This window comes from Oppia nitens, unplaced genomic scaffold (assembly GCF_028296485.1).
Source record: "Oppia nitens isolate AA-2021 unplaced genomic scaffold, nextdenovo-longstitch-racon4-pilon3 scaffold6_pilon_pilon_pilon, whole genome shotgun sequence".
Classification (NCBI taxonomy): domain Eukaryota; kingdom Metazoa; phylum Arthropoda; class Arachnida; order Sarcoptiformes; family Oppiidae; genus Oppia; species Oppia nitens.
In genome coordinates, this window is record NW_026533250.1 from 6,103,415 (window position 1) to 6,125,000 (window position 21,586).

At 22.7% G+C, this 21,586-nt stretch overlaps 1 protein-coding gene across 1 annotated transcript in view; it reads left to right on the forward strand.

The window, feature by feature from the left end:
- The window catches only part of LOC128962818 (follistatin-related protein 5-like), a 39,119-nt gene that overhangs the window by 9,965 nt on the left and 7,568 nt on the right, over window positions 1–21,586 (forward strand). The window contains exons 4-8 of the mRNA XM_054309219.1: window positions 5,239–5,333; window positions 7,188–7,302; window positions 10,703–10,872; window positions 11,640–11,757; window positions 12,506–13,535. Coding sequence (XP_054165194.1) covers window positions 5,239–5,333; window positions 7,188–7,302; window positions 10,703–10,872; window positions 11,640–11,757; window positions 12,506–13,535 — 1,528 coding nt within the window. The remainder of the gene's footprint in view (window positions 1–5,238; window positions 5,334–7,187; window positions 7,303–10,702; window positions 10,873–11,639; window positions 11,758–12,505; window positions 13,536–21,586) is intronic.

Here is a 21,586-nt window from a genome sequence, read left to right on the forward strand (position 1 = left end):
CTCAAAAAAATGCCGTTAAATGCAATGAAAATATCCATTTCACAAATATATTGCAAATAATAATAATAAAAAACATGTTTTTATTTTTTTATATTTATCTAATATTAATAATAGTAACTAATAATAATAATAATAAAATTCAAATAGTATTAAATAGAAATCATTGATTATTATTTTTAATTATATATATATAATAATTCATGTAATAAATAAATTTTTTATTATATAAATAATTGCATTATATATATAATACTGTACTTTATATATATAATTTGCAAATTAATTTTTACGCTAATTATGGTTAGTGAAAAAATGATTGATTAATAATTTTCATTTTTTTTAGTTTTTATATTATAAATATTTTTTCATTGAGTTTTATATATTGTCACAAATTTTTTTTATCACATTTATTAGATTTATCTTAATTTTTAATGTTTGAAGAGAGAGAGAGAGAGAGAGAGAGAGAGAGAGARAGAGAAAATGGTTACAATTTTTATGTATATATATTTCTCAGTAATGATAATAATTATGTTTGCTTTTAGGGAACAAATTAGTTTCAAATTCAAGTCCTATATAATGACATATAAAATAATAATAATAATACAGAATATTCTGTTAGTGTATTCATTAATAATAATAATAATATTAATACTATAATATTCTCCCCTATATTTTCATTTCATATTATAAAACAGTAGTCGARAGAGAGAGAGAGAGACCAGAAATTAATGAAAACTAATTTTAGGGCTTTCCTCTCAACAATTATGTASCGAAAAAAAATCTGACTACACATACATACATCCATCCATACGTGTTGTCAGTTTTCCCATCCCTTTCCTAACTACTACTCCTAACAAAAATGCCTTTACATTTGCTGTTCAAACATATACACTGTAAATACTATGCATATATATATATATAACTTATATATACTGTATATTGTTTTACCGCAATATATATATATGAAGTAATAGTATAACATTATATATATTATATAACACACTTGATATCATTGAAGTAGTAGTGGTCCATAATATATGAGCAAAAAAACCTCAAGTTTTTTGTTGTTAGTGAAAGAGAGAGAGAGAGAGAGAGAGAGAGAGAGAGAGAGAGAGACTATTCATCGTTTTCTAACTTTCCATATGGAAAGACATACACATTGAGAACATAGGGCTCTCTCTCTCTCTCTCTCTCTCTCTCTCTCTCTTTCACGGCATCCATAAGCTGACAGGCAATGACTTATTATTATTACTACAATTTTTTTCTCTCTCTCTCTCTTAGAGACCATATTCTTGACTTTTTAGATATATTTTATTGATATATACATTATATATATATATKATATATATATACCAAATATATATATGATATAGCATTTTCATCTATTCTGCTATCCATTGATTTTTGACCATGCACACATATAAAAAAAAATTATATCATATAATAAACAGTGATAAAGTGGGAAATATATGATAGATAATACATAGATAGATAATATATAGTATAGTATATTGAAGGGGAACGTTATGTAAAAGTCATATATTATATATATATGTATTCACACACTTGGAATTGTATGGCTATATTATATGCTCTCTCTCTCTACTCTCTCTCTCTCTCTCTCTCTCTCTCTCTCTCTTTTCTCTCTCTCTACTCTCTCTCTCTACTCTCTCTCTCTTAAAAAACATACACTAAATTTCACTACACTTTTCACACAAACAAACTCTTTTCAATTGCTATAATATAAGAAATTGCAATAAGAAATGTGTCAAACATTAAGCTCAACGATTGTATTGAGTGCACACAGTTATGTGTGTGGCACTGGTATATATACAGTCAACCAGTCAGTCAGTCAATAAATGGTATGAAAAAAAACGATATTATTTGATAGCAATAGTGCAAATATAAGCAAAAAATATATATATATATAAATATATCCATATTTTTTGGTATCTATTCATATATATATATATATATACTGTAATTCCTATGAGAGATACTACTGTACTATCCATACACACACACACACACACAATGTGTGAAATATTATTTCAAATGCTAATAATATTGACGATAAAAATGATGATTATAATAATAATAATATTGTTATTTTTATTATTATTATTATTATTATACAGTACTGTATATAAATGTGTGCTTAATATTCAATAATTTTTTTTCGGGCAGAAAATAAACTACACATTCATGTAATTTGAATATTGAAATATTCTGTATATATACTGTATATACTCTATAATATTATATTACAATAAATATATATATTTATATATTTATATAGCATATTAATAGATAATATTCTCCCTAAATAGTTATATATATATTGATATATATTATATTACGAGTCTATTATGTTAAAGTGAATCTCCATTTAATTTATATATTTTCATTGATTTATACTTTACTGATATACATATACATATATATATTATATATTTAGTATATATATATATATATTTAAATAATAACTATACCCATGTTATGTAACAGTAGTAGTAGTAGTAGTAGTGTATAAATATTGTATTTATTGATTAAAATAAAAAGGAGAGTACATATTAAATAAGCGAAAAATATATAATACAATACAACATAGAAAAATAAAATAAGTTTTCTTCATATTAAATATTTACATAATTTATTCATCATATTTCTCTTATTTATATATATATATATATATATATATACTGTATTTATATATATTATTTCATATATATATATATACATTATATTAATATATTATAAAAATGCAGAGATAAATATGTGCAGACAAAGTGTATATTTATTTACTCACTTAAATCTCTCTCTCTCTCTCTCTCTCTCTCTCTCTCTCTCTCTCTCTCTCTCTCTCTCTCTCTCTCTCTCTATTAAAAACACACACTCATCAGCTATTCATATGTATTCATATATATAATGTAAATCTTGAGTTAATTTAATCAAATATTTTTCRTAAAATAAATTGAAACGGCTGTACTGTATGTTTAGTACAAAATACAATAAATACATATTTGTATTATATCTATATACACACACACACATACACATAGTATAATGTGTACTAAAATTTATATAATTATGTTTATAATTATATTATTTTTGTCTCTGTCTATACTGTATATTCATCATTATATATATAATGGTATAATATCTTGAAATATATACAATATAATGTATATATATATATATATTAAATATAATTGAAAAATATTATATTAAATAAATTCCTATTCGTATATATACAGTATATATATATAAATTGTTTTGAATTATGAGTGTTTCCTCTCATAATAGATACAGAATATTCTGTACAATGACTGGTAAGTGCTTTCAATCACTAAACAATTTTGTTTACCCCTCCTCTAGAAATACTATTAGTAGTGTTGTTGTTGTTATTTGTCTAAACTATAGATACCATTGAAATAGAGAGAGAGAGAGAGAGAGAGAGAGAGAGAGAGAGAGAGAGAGAGGAATGGGAGACTAAAAACATGAAATTTCTACAAAAATTGTACTAAATTTTTAGAGGATAAGCCTATTGTGTTGTGTAAGGGATAGGGGGACTACACATACACATACAAACACACACACAGCAGGATATAGACTATTATTATTATGAGTATTAAATTTTTTTATTGTTTTGTACGATAAGTACTGTACAACCAATATCACAGACACTCTAGAAATGTAAGCTTTTTTTATGGTATATACTGTATATTAATATATATGTTGTTAAACAATAATCATAAATATCATACAATAATCTATAAGTATGTTTGGGTGTTTGAAAGTTTGAAAATAAATATTATAAAAATATTATTTATTTATTTTTGTTTAAAAATAAGATATAATACACAAAATTTATAAAGTTGTATAAAGAAAATAATAAATAAATAAAAATTGTTTTTTTTATTTATATTGATATATCAATATATATATTTTTAATCATTTGAGTGTAGTGTCAATATTTATTATTATATTTATTATTATTAATCTCATTGTAGTATTAATATATATAATAGTTATAAATATTATATTATCCTAAACTTAAACTAGATAAATTACTAATTTAATTTGAAATAATATATCCAGCTAATTTTTTAGGTTATAAATTATTTATTTATTTTTCTATATTTACTAAACAATTAGTTTATAATTTATTATTACATTTAATACCGGTATATACAATATATACCTGTATATAGGGTTACAATCGCATGTATGTATGTATGTATGTATGTGTGTGTGTGTGTGTGTGTGTGTGTGTGTGGTGTGTGTGTGTRTGTGACACACGATATCAACCAATTTAGCTACCAATCCATTGTTGAATACTTTAGGGACAGTCATACTAAACAAAAAACTATACACCAATTCAGTGGGTCGTCACGGATATGTCATATTATATATGTCACAGATCTCATGATATATATATATATATTATATCAAATACTTTAATATTATATCAAATATATATAATATTTATCATATAATTGTCCAGAAAATAATTGTATGTTTTTTTGGGGATAAACTAAAGAAAACCAATTATTAGTATTATTATTATTATTACATACAACTAACTACCATTTTTTACTGTATTTTTTTCTCTCTCAAATAAACAAGTAGTTTAGATATATATATATATATATAGACAAACCTAACTGTCCTCTAAATGTTATGTCATCTCATGTCTTATATTTATTTATTTCTGTATTGTATTTATACAGTATTTATAACTTAATATACTTTATACTGATATTTCAAGTGTCATTGCGTGTGTAATCAATAAATAAATATATATTTTTATTTTTATTTTAAATAAAAAACTTTTATTTTACTTAACAGTAATAATAATAATAATACAATAGTTTAATATAAAATATTTAATAACAATATTTATTTCAATATACTATTAAATTTAAACAACAAATACTTTTAGTATATATTTATAACTTATTGTTTTATTTATTGTTTTTTTTTAGTTACAAACATAGTTTAATACTAATAAATAAATAAATATAATTAAAAAACTAATTGATTATATATTAACTATTTTTTTATTTATTTTCTATTTCATGTCCATATTGTTTGCACCACTAAAACAATCTCAACAAACAAAAAAACTTTTCATATATATATATATATATATATATATTGACAACATTTAATATATATTACATGGATTTATATATTAAAATAAATAAATAAATAAATAATAATATAAAACATTAGCCAATGATTTGTCGCTTTTGTTTACCCATTTGGACGATGACGGCGACGGAGAGATTAATATTAATGAATTGTGGAGACACTCAAACATTTATAAGGTATGTATGGATATGGATATGACTGTCCACTTGTAGTACAGTATTAATATACCGTATAAAATAACACCCGTCTAATAAAATAACACCCCATAAGTAATAGTTATATAATACTGTATAATATATATATTGTGTATATACATAAAATCCCTGATAAATCACTTAACAACATATATATATATATATAACATATATTATAGTATAACTGTCTACTATATATATATATATATATATAACAATATTAATTTTTTTCAATATATATGCTTATTATTGTTTAGTACCTATAGTTTATTATATAAGTATAAAAAATAATAAAATACAATATACTTTATATAATAATAATAATAATAAGACATTAAATTTTAATTATGTATGTGTTTTATAACCAATCTATAGACAATAAAAACAGTATAACCTATCCCTTAGAGATATATATATACACTAAATAATAATAATAATAATAATAATAATAATAATAATWATTATTATTATTATTATTATTATTATTATTATTATTATTATTATTATTATTATTATTATTATTATTATTATTATTACTATTATTAGTACCTAGATAATTTTTTATGTTGTTGATTATTACAGTTTTATTTTTATATATATATCAATAGATATATAGTTTTAATTTAATTTTTTTAGAGTTTATATTTTATTTTTTATTTTTGTGCTGAAGTGCTATTTGTTTAGGATATCATCAAAAAAAAAATTTTTTTTTGTTTTTTTATTAGTGTATATTTTATGTCAATATGTATTTTTTTATTTTTATTTTGTTGATAATAAATTGGTAGTTATTTTTTTGTTTAGTTTTGTTTATCACCCAAAAGGCATCGTTTAGTTACACATATGTTATATCCATTATATACAGTGTTTAGTATAAATGATACTCATATTTGTATTGAAATATATTTTGTTTAAAGTTTTATTTTTTTATTAGTAGTAGTATTTTGGCTAAATTGCAATAATAATAATAATAATAATTTTCAAAAAAAAAATTTTGTTTTGTAATAAAAGTTTTATTTTTAAAATGGATTTTTGTTTTGTTTAGTATTTTTTTGTTGTTGAAAAAAATCAATTTCAATCACAAAAAAATGTGATTTGAAAAAAAATATTGTATATACAGTATATATATAATAGAAAATAATCTATGATTTATTTGCAAATTATTATTACTGTAATTTTTATTATTTTTTTGTTGTAAACAAATTGAACAAAAAAAAATTGAATTTGCAATTTTTTATTAAGATTTTTATTTACTTATTATATTAAAAATTTATATATATATTTTTATGTAGTCATACTATTAGGCATAATAGCTGATAATAATTTAATATATAAATAAAATACAAAAAAAATAATACAATTTTTTGTTGTTGTTGTTGTCAAACCCCTTAAAACATTAATAACTAAAATATATTGAAAGAAATAGAGAGATAAATAAATAAATTATTATTTATTTATTTTTTGTCGATTCTTTCAACAAAAAAATAAATAAATAAATAAAATCTTTATTAAATATATATATAAGTTTTTTTTTGTGTCCAATATTTATGTCAATTTTATTCATTAATTTTTTGTATTATTATTATTATTACTACTACTATTGAATTCAGTATTAAATTAGTACTACTGTGTTGTTCCCTATATTATAGTATATTTCCAGTTCCCCCCACCCTTTATATACCTACCAGTGCTTGAATTTAGTATTATATTGTTGTCTAACTAACTAAATAAAACATAACTATAAATATATTAACTGACTGTCTCTTTATATATATTTTTGATACAAACAAAAAAATCAAATCTCATACAAAACAATTGGACGGACGGACGGTTATATAGCCGGCGGACACGTCATCGACATGTATACTAACTGAGCTATTAGTACACGAAGACAGCAATAGAGACGAAAATCTTGATTTCAGTGAATTTCAAAATGCATTCAACAAACTATACAGTAAGTGATAAGTAATAATAATAATAATAATAATAATTGACAGCTTTTGTAATGGGTTGTCATATAATTGTATAGCCTATGACACCTACCCCTCTACTACCCATCCCACCCYCCCCTATCAACATGACATTAGTTAGACATATATATATATATATATATATATATATATATATATATATATATATATATACACACACACACACTCACTCACTCACACACCCGCGCGTCTAAATCATCACTAAATAAATGAATTCCTATGTTTGACATATATATATTACTTCAGTATATATTATTGACAACTATACTCATATATATATATCTATATATATATATATATATATATATAGATACAGTCTATTATAAAATTGTTTGAACAAAAAAAAAATAAATAAAAATAAAATAAATACTGTATATCAAAAATCAACAACAAAAATAATTCAATTGATTTTGATTTTGAACTATTGTATAGAATTTTTGTTGTTGTTTAGGGTTTATTGTTGTTATATTTGTTGTTGTATTGAACTTTAACTTTAAGTTTTTTTTGTTATTATTATTATTATTATTATTATACAATACTCAGAAAATGTGTGCTCTATTGTTAGTGAAAAATATATATTTTCTATATATATATATATATAAATGCATAGAATATTTATGTATAATACAAGAATATTCTGTATATAAATATATTAAATATTTAATACAAACATTATTATTTTTTCTCGTACAGTATTAGTAATAATTGATTAACTAATTTATTAAATTGGACAGGGACCAATGGGTTAAATAATTAAATTGTGTCAAAACAAATAAGCAAATTAATTTATTTATATATATAGATTTCAATATACATTTTTACACACGAATAAGCAAGCACACATATAATTTAATTAAAATAGTTAGTTTTTTGAGCCCAAATAAACAAATAAATAATAATAATAATAATATAATATAACAAAATGACAAACAAATTTGTATGGAGACTACTATCGATTAATTTGTACTATCGATCCAACAACAACAAAAAATAATGGCTAAACAGTTATACATACACATAGCTATACACCCACACACACACACACACACACACACTATAAAATAGCCTCAATAACCCTATCAAAAACATACCAGTGCTTGATATGCCATATGTAGATAAATTATATATATATATATCCAATTTTTATTATGCTATTATATTATATGTATATATATATATATATATATATATATATATATATAAAACACAATTTATTTTTATATTATAACAATATATTGATATATATATATATATATAATACTAGAATCTAATGTCTCCATTGAATTAGACACTATATAACACACTTGACATTAACAATGGCTATTATAAATAAATATTATTATTATTATAAAACATTGTATATATATATAAAGTAAGACATATAATAATAATAATAAATCTATGGTTAATAATAACCATTGCATTGATATAATACAGATCTATGTATGTATGTATGTCTAGTGTAATGTCTAATACACACACACACCATAATCCCGGGGTATTTGCTATTTGTATGGGTATTATGTAACTGCAAATACTGTATATATCATATATAGATTCATATATTAATATCTACTGTATATATATATATATGATAATACAATAATAATAACACATAAAATAGCAAATATTTATAATATTTTAGGTTTTATATCCATAAGTTTTATTTAGATATTATTTTATAAAAATATTTGTCTATTGTATATATATATATATGATATTTATAMTAATAAGATAKAATAATTTTTATATAAATTTAATAATCTTTATGATTATAYTATGAAAAATTAAATCCTATTAGAGTATTATATTTATTATATATACTAAATATTTCACATTTAATAATAATAATAATAATAAAGTTAAWATAAATTGTATTAAAGTTTATACTAATAAATAATTTATTTTCAAAATAAATTAAATTTTTAAAGATATATAATAATTAAAGTTTAAGTAAAAACATAATTTAAATAATTAAAAAAAATAATTACCACAAAATAAGTTTAATAATATTATAATATAAGTATTCTACAATTGAAACTGTCCGAAATTAAAACAAATTTTAAAGTTAATTTATTCGAAAACTACAAATGATAAAAAATCATAAAATTTACATATATGATTATAATATTTAGGTAAATAAACAATGTCATTTTAAAAAATTTTTCATATGTATTTTTTGCAAAAAAGTAAAAATGACATTTTTTACATCATGTTATATATTGTAATTTGTTTAAACAAATATTTAAAAATACAATTTAAAATTAATCTTAAAGTACACTAACAGGACTATATTTACAACTAACAATAACTTTATATTCAGACTCTTTTATTGTGTTTTAAATTCTTTAAATCACATACTTTTAAATAAAATAAGCATCATAGATTAATTCAATTGTTTTTTTTATTAAAATTTAAATATTAAATATAAACTATTTATTATATATTAGTATATATGTCATTTGATATAATAATTATAAAATTGATAGATATTTTCAATCAAATAATAAAATATGTTGAAATTATCACACATAACGAAAATTTTTTAGTTTTAAGATAAAATTATCTACTTAAATATAAATTTGTTTTTTATAATTCTGCTTATCATTAGTAGATACTTATATACATACTATTCATGAAAGAAAATTAAATATATCTCACTTAAAGAAAAAGTTAGACATAATTTTATAAGATATAGTACATGATTCAGCAAATTACAAAAAGTCATTATATTTATTTTTATATATTTGTCATTAAGAAGAAACAAGCTAGCTCTAACAGTGTGGCATTTAAAGTCAAGTATATTGTTAGACGGATAACATGATAACTTTAGATTTTTAACAATTATATGTAACAATATAATGCTAAACAATTTAGCTTTAGTTCTGACAATTATTTTATTATAAAATTTTAAATATTAATATTAAAATTTTGAAAACTTTTCTGAACAATCATCTAGGCTAATATTATTTAATGAAATATTATCACATTGGAATTTATTATTATAACATTAAATAATCACTATAATTAAAAAATTTGTTTAGTCAAATTTGAATGTCTTTTACTAAAATGATAATAATTGGTAAAATATAGAAAAACTAAATTCAAATAATTGTAAAATGTAAATATAAATAATCGACCTTTTTTATTTAAAAAGAATCACATTTTTATCTTTATTAGTTGCATCATAATAATAACGTAAAAATTGATGTACTAAAACGGTCATTACTTGTTATATAATGCTTATAATATTAATGTTAATAATTAAATGGTTAAAAATATTACTATAAATTCAAACATTGCTTATAAAATAAAAAATATTTATTTATTTTTTTGAAATTTTTTTAAAAAATGTATCAATAGGTGTAACAATGGTAACATTGGATCAATCGTTGGCCATCAATCATGTCCAGGCTCATGTAGGTGACAATGTTGAAATCAGGTGCGATATAGTGGGCGAACCGCAACCGCCGGCCATCAAATGGACCCGCAATGATGTCGACCTAAACAATGTCAATGTTGGCAACATTAAGGTTAGTTTCCCATTGGGGTGGGGTTGACTAGATTGGGGGTWATTTACCATTTATTTWTTTKTATTAGATAGATAGGTATTATTACCACAATATTAGTTGTTGTTGTTGTTGTTGTGATTAATTATTTTAGTTATTTTATTTTTGTTAATAAATATTATATACTGTTTATATAATAAATTGTTATATTTATTAATGAAAAAAAATATTTTATTTATTTATTTTTTCATTATTACCATTAAATTATGTTTTTAATCATTTATTTTGCACATAAAGATTAGTGTGTGTGTCTAGTGATTGATTGATTGCTATAGTGTATGTATGTGTGTATGTGTGTATGTGTGTATGTGTGTATGTGTGTATGTGTGTATGTGTGTATGTGTGTATGTGTGTATGTGTGTATGTGTGTATGTGTGTATGTGTGTATGTGTGTATGTGTGTATGTGTGTATGTGTGTATGTGTGTATGTGTGTATGTGTGTRTGTGTATGTWTGTGTGTRTGTGTGTATGTATGTGTGTGTATGTGTGTGTGTGTGTGTGTGTGTGTGTGTCTATCAATGACATAAAATAGCTAACAATGATAAATAGCGCACTCATATCACTGTATGTGTATGTATTGTCTAATAAAACTAAAATAGTTATACAACATCAACACAACAAAAGTGTTACAACAGTTATAATCACCTGAAGAAAAAGAATTATTATTATTTTTTTTGTGATGATATTGATTGTTATTTTTTGTTGTTTTATATGACTATCCATTAATATAGGTGTTCAGCGATGGATCACTGTATCTAACGAACGTACAGCTGTCGTTCAGTGGGAACTATACCTGTCAGGCCATTAATAATCCAATGGTCAAACAGGTCCATGTTTTGCACACTAGCAGTGAGTATAGTTAGATATTGAACTATCCCATAGACACACACATAAACATAGACACTCATACACATACACATACACATACACATACACATACACATACACATACACATACACATACACATACACATACACATACACATACACATACACATACACATACACATACACATACACATACACATACTATATCATTGACATAACCACTGGAAAAATCAGATTCAAAAAAAACCAATTAATGAATCATTAATTATATTATTTTTTATGATATGTGTTCACATAAGTTATATATTATATTTAAAAAAATCTATTTATTGATAATATCAAAACATAAACATATATAACACTATATACACACAAAAAAACCAATAAAAATCATTAATTATATTTTTAATCATTATTATCGAAACACATATATATTTTTTATTATATGTTTGCTATTAATATACCGATACTATTAATAATAGTAATAGTAATAGTAATAACAATAATAATAATAATATGCTATTAATAATATATATATACAAAACTTTTTTACATACAAACAAAAAACTATTTGTTTTCAAACTTATCAAACAAACAAACAATATATCAATAAATAAATAAATCACATAAAAAAACAATATTTAATCAATAATTATAGTTAATATTATATACAGTATTATTACTTTTTTATAAATGATAAATAAAATTATTATTAATAATATTATTACAACTCTACCTAAAATTTAAAAAAAATAAAAATCATCATCAGTTGCACCGTTAGTCGAAGTATCGCCACGTTTTCAATGGGAACCGATTGGCGGTATGGCTACCATCGAGTGCCGATACGAAACATTTGAACCGGACATCACTATTGAGTGGTATAAAAACGAGGAACTCCTACTGAGTAATCAGCGTACAACCATTATGAACAATGGTACCCGGGTCCAGTTGGGTCAACTGGAACGTACAGATACCGGTGCCTATACTTGCCGTGTGTCCGACCGACACGACACCAGCAACGGTATGGACGTGGCATCGTTGCTCATACAGGACGAAGCGGTATCGGTTCAGGTGGTGGCCACTGACGGTAGTTCCTCAGGTGGTGGTAGCGGTGGCCAACAACAGGAACGCCTATGGGTTTTCCACGGTAACGGTGTGTCCATCTATAATGGCGGATGCGATGGACTCCTTCATGAACTCGACGGCCGCGATATTATACCCCAGTCAGGCCTAACACTGTGCGGAGCTACCGATTCAGATCAGCTGGTCATATGTGAATGGTCAGAAAATTCGGTAGCCGTCAATGGCCGGGTATATGTCGGGCAACCAAACCTGAACCGTATTGTCGTATTTCATGGCCAACAGCTGAATGTTGTCCAAGTTATAGCTACCGATCCCCAACCGGTACGGTTGTGGTCAGTCGACAATGGTCTGGACGATCATCAGATTTGGGTACTGTGTTCGGGTACTAATCCGACAATGAAAGCTACCGGCGATATGTCGTCGGCCACCGGTGACGGCATCGTAGACGAAGATACTAACAGTTTCGGTGAGTTTGAGGCCACCGGCAGTCGTAAATCGCTTACCGATACCCTGGAGTTTGAATGGCAATACCCGTCACAGCGTCAACAGCAACACAATAGGAAAACAGTTCAAGTAATCAGACTGTCCTCAAACGTACATCAGCCCAATGTTGTACATTTGCAGCCAATCGACGGCCATTTTGATCTGGTCTACAATATGTTTGTACCGACATTCAGTCCGCAACGTTTGCATCTGAGACACGGTATCGCCAATCGGTAAGTCCTAACACGTGATAAAAATTTTATTTAGTTTTTTAAAAAAAATATATTTTAGTTAATAGTATTTACAAACTTATTATAAATATTAAAAAAGTTATATTATTATTGAATTAAATTTATTGCAAAATATAGTGTATATATGCGCTAAAAAATATATATATATTTTTTTTTTAAAAATAATTATTGATTTTTTTTGGTTTCAATTATTATTATTACTATTATATAATATAAGATATATTAATATAACTTAATGTTTAGGTTTGCGCTAATTAAAAAAAATGTCTATAAATTTATATTAATTATTATTATTATTATTATTATTATTGAATTATATGAATCTATTGCAATACTTATTAATTTATGTGCAACAAAAATAATACATTAATTAATTATTTATTTAAAAAAATATTAATAATAATATTTTGTTTTGTTTGCAATCATTATTATATATATATATATATACCTTAAAACATAATGTCTATAAATTTATAATTAAAATTATTGTTGATTTATTGCAATTTATTGCAATAATGACTGCAAATAGTAGTCATTAATTTAAAATTTTAAAAAATTTGATAAATAGTTATTTGAAAAAATAATTATTATAAAAATAAGTGTTTTATATATATATTTTAATTATTTACAAATATATTTGCATATATTTTATTGAATGTATAATTTAATGGTTTTAATGAAAAATTTCAATAACTTTTTTTTATTATTGGTATTCAATTCATTAAAATTTTGATAAATTTGAAAATTACAACAACAAATAATTAATTACAAATAATAATAATTTATTTTTTTTATTTTTTTCAATTTATTACACTAAAATATATAACTGATCGGAAACTGTGTACTAGAAATTGATTAAAAAAAATTTTTCAAAATTAACACAAAAAAAACTTATTATTTTATTATTCATTGCATTGTTATATATATAATACAATCGACTATAATATATATAATATATATATATATAAATTTACAGTACAAACACATATTGACTTATTTTTAGATTTTATATAATATACTTTAGTAGTAGTAGTATAGTCTACTAGTACTCAGTGTATACTGTATTAAGTGATCAACAAAATACAGTATACTCTATATATAGTATATATATATAAAGTCAAACTACTGGATGAAAGCACACAACTGACAACTAACTCATCCATCAATTAATTTGCAATCAATTATAGATTAGTCCATTTAATTTTTAATGGTGTGTACTGTATATATAACCATATATATATATATATATATATACACTATATAAATTTATAGTACATGAATACTGAAAATTGCAATTTTTATTATAAAAATATATATATAATTTTATTTAAAAAAATATTATTTATGTATTAATAGAAAATAACTGACAGTCCCGGGAGTTTAAAAAAATTATTTTTTTTGTTATATAATATAATAATAATAAATAAATTATGAATAGACTATTAAACTGATTATATTGTCTATCTATATGACTATCAATACGACATTACTCTCTATCTCTCTCTTTTACTCTCTCTCTCTCTCTCTCTCTCTCTCTCTCTCTCTCTCTCTCTCTCTCTCATTGAACAGTCAATGATATGTCTAAATGTAAAGAAAAATTAATGATAAAATTGATTGATTTTGACCTCATTTTCTTATATATATATATATATATATATATACAGTATTATACAATATAGAGATCTTATAGATACTGAAGTTTATATACATTAAATCAATAGTTTTTTTTTATATATATTGTATATAAAAAAGGGAAATAAATTTTTTCACAGTTTGTTTGAGTGAATGAGAGAGAGAGAGAGAGAGAGAGAGAGAAGAGAGAGAGAGAGAGAAATCTTTATATACAACACAACTCGTTCATCACAAATGAGATGACAATAAACTTAAATGACAGCAAAAAAAATCAAAAAATAAAAAACAACTTTATTTTGTATATATATATATATATATATATAGATTGTTGAAATCTATAATATATTGTATAAAACTTTTTTTTGCATTGTTTCTTATATACAGTATATATAGATTTCCTTTATATACAAAAAAAAGTTTATTTAATGTAATTTTTACTCTCTATATATAATATACAGTATAAACTATAATATGTTTACATATACTATGTCTATCAAGTGGTTATATACAGTATAATACTTTCTAAACTTTCTATATATAACTTTTATATACTGTATATATATTTTTTTGTGTCACTTATTAGTTAAGAGAGAAGAGAGAGAGAGAGAGAGAGAGAGAGAGAGAGAGAGAGAGAGTAGACTCACTTAAAATAAATCTCTTGCGATATCAAAAAGTTTTTTTAGTGTTTGTTTTAGCAGTGAATTAATGAGTGGAGAGAAAATAAAACTAATAGTAATCATATCCTTAGTATATATCAATATATATATATAACAAGTTGTCTTGTATTTTGAAAGTTTGGTCACAAAAAAAACAAATTAAAACTAAAAGTAATAGTAAATACATGTATATATCATATAACTGTATTATACAGTATTTAATCTCTTGAATTATTCAACACATAGAGTACAGTATATATATATATATATATATATATATATATATATATATGAGACCCTTAACTATTAGTAGTCATTAGTAAATACTGGGAAATACTAATAAATAAATATATGATATAAATATATATATATAAGTTATATATATATAAAAAGTTAATTAAAAATCTAGTATTATAAAACATCAGTGTAATAAAATATAGACAATCATTTGAAAGGTAAAAAATTTTAATAATAATAATATTATTATTGTAATAATAATATTATTATTGTAATAATAATAACACTCACAATTTATTGTTTTATTTTTTTTATTATTATTACTGTTTTTTGAGATTTTATTTTCCAAAACAAAATTAATTTTATATGATAAATATTATTATTATTATTATAAAAATTGTTTTTTTTAAGATAATTTAGATTTATTTATTATTATTATTATCATTAGATATTTGGTTGAACTTTGAAATTATTTTCAAATTAAAATAGACATTTACAGTATTTATTTTTTTGTTATAGCATTTTTATTATTTCAACTATATATGTATATATATATACAGTATATAAATTATATATATAAAGTACAGTATAGACTTAATATACAAATTTAAATATAAATTATATATATTTTATTTTTTATTTAAAGAAAATAAAAATCATTTTACATGTTTAAGCACTCACTTGAAGCCTATTTTGGATACAAAAAGCAATCAATTTTTATTTGAAAATTACTTTTTATTATATATATATATATATATATATATATATATATATATCTGACTATTATTATTATGTGTCAATTAAAGAGCTTTTACTGAGTATTTGGTATACATTTAAAAAAGTTAATCTTTTATTAGTTTTTTTTTGTTTTGATTTCAACTCTAATAATACTTAACTTTTATTAGTATTATTATCATTAAATAGTTATCCATTACAATGTACAGTATTTATATATATATAATATATATATATTATAACTATATATATATATAAATAGATATTTTAACTATTAATACTACAAGTATACTCTATAACCAGATAATAGGTGCGGGAACCGGGTGTTTAAGATAACAAACCATTAGAGGTTGACTATTAAATGTGTTGCTATAAAAAAGTACAGTACTTTATATATGATATATACTGAATGTATGTGCGGGTGATTATAGATACTGTAATATGTATGTACAGTATATGTATGTGTGTGATAAACAAATTTAATTTGTCTCATCTGATTAATGTGTCCAGATTAAATTAAATTAAAGTGTATGTGTATGTGTATGTGTATGTGTATGTGTATGTGTATGTGTATGTGTATGTGTATGTGTATGTGTATGTGTATGTGTATGTGTATGTGTATGTGTATGTGTATGTGTATGTGTATGTGTATGTGTATGTGTATGTGTATGTGTATGTGTATGTGTATGTGTATGTGTATGTGTATGTGTATGTGTATGTGTGTGTATTATGTATATTATGTAACGGTATGTCATTTATAAATGAATAGGCATTTAATGAAAAAATTTTATAATATATAAATAGGATTAACTGACAATCAATAGTGAAATTACTGTATAGTTTAGTTTTGACAATTAATTCAATATAAGTTATATATATATATATATACTGTATATATATATATATTAAGTAATTTAAATTTGATTGACATTTACAACAACAACAACAATACACACAAAGTTTTATTTTTGTAGACATTAAGCTTTTAAACTTATTTTTCAAATCGATTTTATTATTATTCTTAATTAAATTATAAATTTAAAAAAAAACTTGGATTTTAATCAAAAAACTTTTTAAAATTTTGTTTTTGGTTTGATTTTTTTTTTTGTTCAAAATATATATAGATTTTATTTTATTGTGTAAATGAATTACTACTACATTAAACATACTGTATATTATATACAGTATATAATATGAAATTAATCTATTATTATTTGTTATTTTATTAGGAATAATTATTCTATTTACAATTTTTAATTATCATGCTTAGTTTTTGAGATATTAAAGATAAACCTTTTTACCATTATATAAATTTAGTAACAAATATAATTAATAAAATTTTATAAGAAAAAATTATATAATGGTAAAAATGTTTTTCTTTAATATCTCAAAAACTAAGCATGATAATTAAAAATTATAAATAGAATAATTATTCCTAATAAAATAACAAATAATAATAGATTAATTTCATATCAAAATACCTTGACACTTTTTTTCTAGAAAATATCTAAATATTACAAATTTTACAATTTTTTGCTTTTTGTTTAAAATTTATTAATTTTTAAAAAAATTACTGAAATACGTGTCTAATGAATTTTCACCTAGTTTAAATTCACATTATCAGAATTTAGATATTTATTATAGTTTTAGAGATATGGCACCTACCGGTGCTTAGCTACATAAGCTTAAATCTATAAAAACTAACTATACTAAGTTATACGTCCCAGGATTCCATGTATCTCATAAAATTTTTATTGATCTAGCTCATTTAGTTATAGAGATATTAAGCAAAAACCAGTTCGCACCCTTCTGTCACAGACTTTATATATATATATTTGAAAAGACATTTGACATATATTTTCCATAAAATACTTAAATAAATAAAAAATTTTAACAAAAAATGTTTTACTTGTTTGACATCACATAAGTTGAAAACATTTTTTTTAAAAAAATAAATTTAATTTAATTTTTATATAGCAATTAATTATATATATATATATTCTATTTTGTCAATTTATTGAATTATATATATATATATATATACATACATAATATGCAGTATATAATTAAATATTTAATTTTAAATGAATTAGACTCTACTTTAATATAAAAAAATAATAATTTTTAATCAATTTTATTGATTTTGCAATTCAAGTGTTAGATATATATATATTTCAATTGGCATTTATTTTTGCTATAAAAGTTTCACTAAATGTGTTGTGAATAGTAATGAACTATTATATATATCTCTCAAAAGTTATTATTATTATTATTATTATTATTATTACAAATAACAATAAAAATAAAGTAATACTATATATCTAATTTGAATAAATAAATTCAAAATTTTTTTTAATAAATATCTATAGATTTAGAAAACACTGTAATTATAGTAATTATATTAATTTACTAATAAAAAAACTGATTTTATTTTATTTAATATATTAAATTGTGATTAACTTAAACATCAAACATATTGATATAAAGTAATGTTATATTTGACTATTTAATGTTTTGTAATTTTATTAAAAATTTTATTTTTTTAATTTATTTACAATAATATTTAGTTATGATATTATAGATTTAGAAAAAAAAACATTTTGATTTATATAAATATTTAAATAGTATTTTTTTAAACTCTATAATTACTTATATTTATTATAAAATTATTAATAATAATTTTATTTATTGTTAAAAAAATGCATTTTCTAGTTATTGATTTTTTAAATAGTTATTTAATAATTATTTTAAAAAATATTGCATTTATTTTAATCATTGGATATTTATTTATTAGTTATTATAATACATATCAAAAAAAATAGTTGTTATTTAAGTAATTTTACTAAAATTAAATTAATATTATTTTCTAAAAAAATTAATTTTATATATTGAATATTTCCCACTTATTTTCAGTCAATTTCATACACACCCACACATAAAATGATAATTATTTTAATTTTTAAACGACTGACTAAACTAAACACAACAAACATACAGTTAATACTATAACAACACATTTAAAATATTAAATGTAATTTTTTAAAATCAATTTTATTGATTTTACAATTTTGAGTTAAAGACAGAGAGAGAGAGAGAGAGAGAGAGAGAGAAGCAAATAGATATAAACATTATATATATTATATATATATATATATATATTTCAATTGGTATTCAATTTATTTTGCTATAAATGTTTGAATGTGTTTTGAATAAATAATGATTTCAATTATTATAATAATAATAATTAATTTACTTAATTTAAACTATAGCTAAGCTATAGATAAGTAATTAAATTTTGAAAAAAATTAATTAAAATTATAAACTTATAATCTACTGTTGTATATATAAATTATATACTATATAATAATAACAATAATGTTTGCTTTATTACTGTATATAAAAAAATATATTTATATATTGAATACAAATTTTATATGAAAAAACAAATTTAAGCTATAATTCATAAAAAAAATTCATTAGTATTTAAAATATTTTAAGTCATCAAAAATATATATATATTGTATTTGTTGGCCAATCAAATCAAAAATTTTTATTACTGATCGGACACATCAAACACGGTCAGCACCCGTGATGGTGGTGGTGGCGGTTGAGTAGTTGTAGTAGTAGTAGGTGATAGTGACTGAGCTCCCGATCCCTGTGCTGCTGGTGGTGCTGGCGATGATGATGATGACTGTCCATTAGGTTTGCTAGTAGTAGTGTTGTTGTTGTTGTTGTTGCTGGTGCTGGTGCACTGGTGTCTGACAATGGCCAGTATGATTAGACCTAGTATACCCATTGAACAGGCAAACGCCAGCCAATCCAAACCGGTTAGACCGTAGATAATGGCATAGATACCGAACAGGACGAGGCCCAGTGGCCCGACAATGATTATGCCAGCAATTACCGACAATAGCCACTTTGATTTGCGATCGAATTTCAATTGGCCACTTTCAAGTTGGTCGATATATTCCAGTCGATTGTATAGAGCCGATTTTAATCGGTCAATACAATGATGGCCATTGGTATCGCCGTAGGTAGTGGTACCGTCATATAGTTCAAGATCACAATCAGGACAGCGACCCAATCGGCATTGTTTAAAATGTTCGGCAAATTCACGTACTGGTAGTACTTCGGTACAGCCGTGTGTCCAGTATTGGCATTTGATAAGCAATTCGCCGACAATCGAGTCGACAGTCAGATTCCTGGTCAGCTGGTAGTCGCCGCCGATAATTACTACCGAAGTATTGTTGTTAGTATTGGTTGGGCCGCCGGCGGCGGTAGTATTGTTGTGGTGGCCGTCCATATCTATTATAGACGACAACAATTCGGTCAACTGTAGCGGCTGTCGTTGCTGTAACGGTAGCCGACATTGTGGACAACAACACCAACTACTACTACTACTACTACTACTACTACTACCATCACTACTACTACCGTTCCTCTTATTCTTCTCACTTGTAGTCGAAATAATAAACTTTTCGATACACGACCGACAAAAACTATGACCACAACGCTGGTTGACCAGCGGTTCCCGATATATGTCCCGACATATCTGACATCGGAGATTAGTGGCCAACTGTTCGGGTAGATTGACAAACCTGGACAGGTCGTAACCGGGCATATTTTTGATTGATTTAGTGATTGATTGATTGTTGTTATGTTTGATTGGGTTGAATAGTTTGTTACAAATAAATATCTGTATTTTTAATTATTATTATTATTATTTTTGTGGACAGGTGTGTAAATATATATACATATTTACACACCTGTATA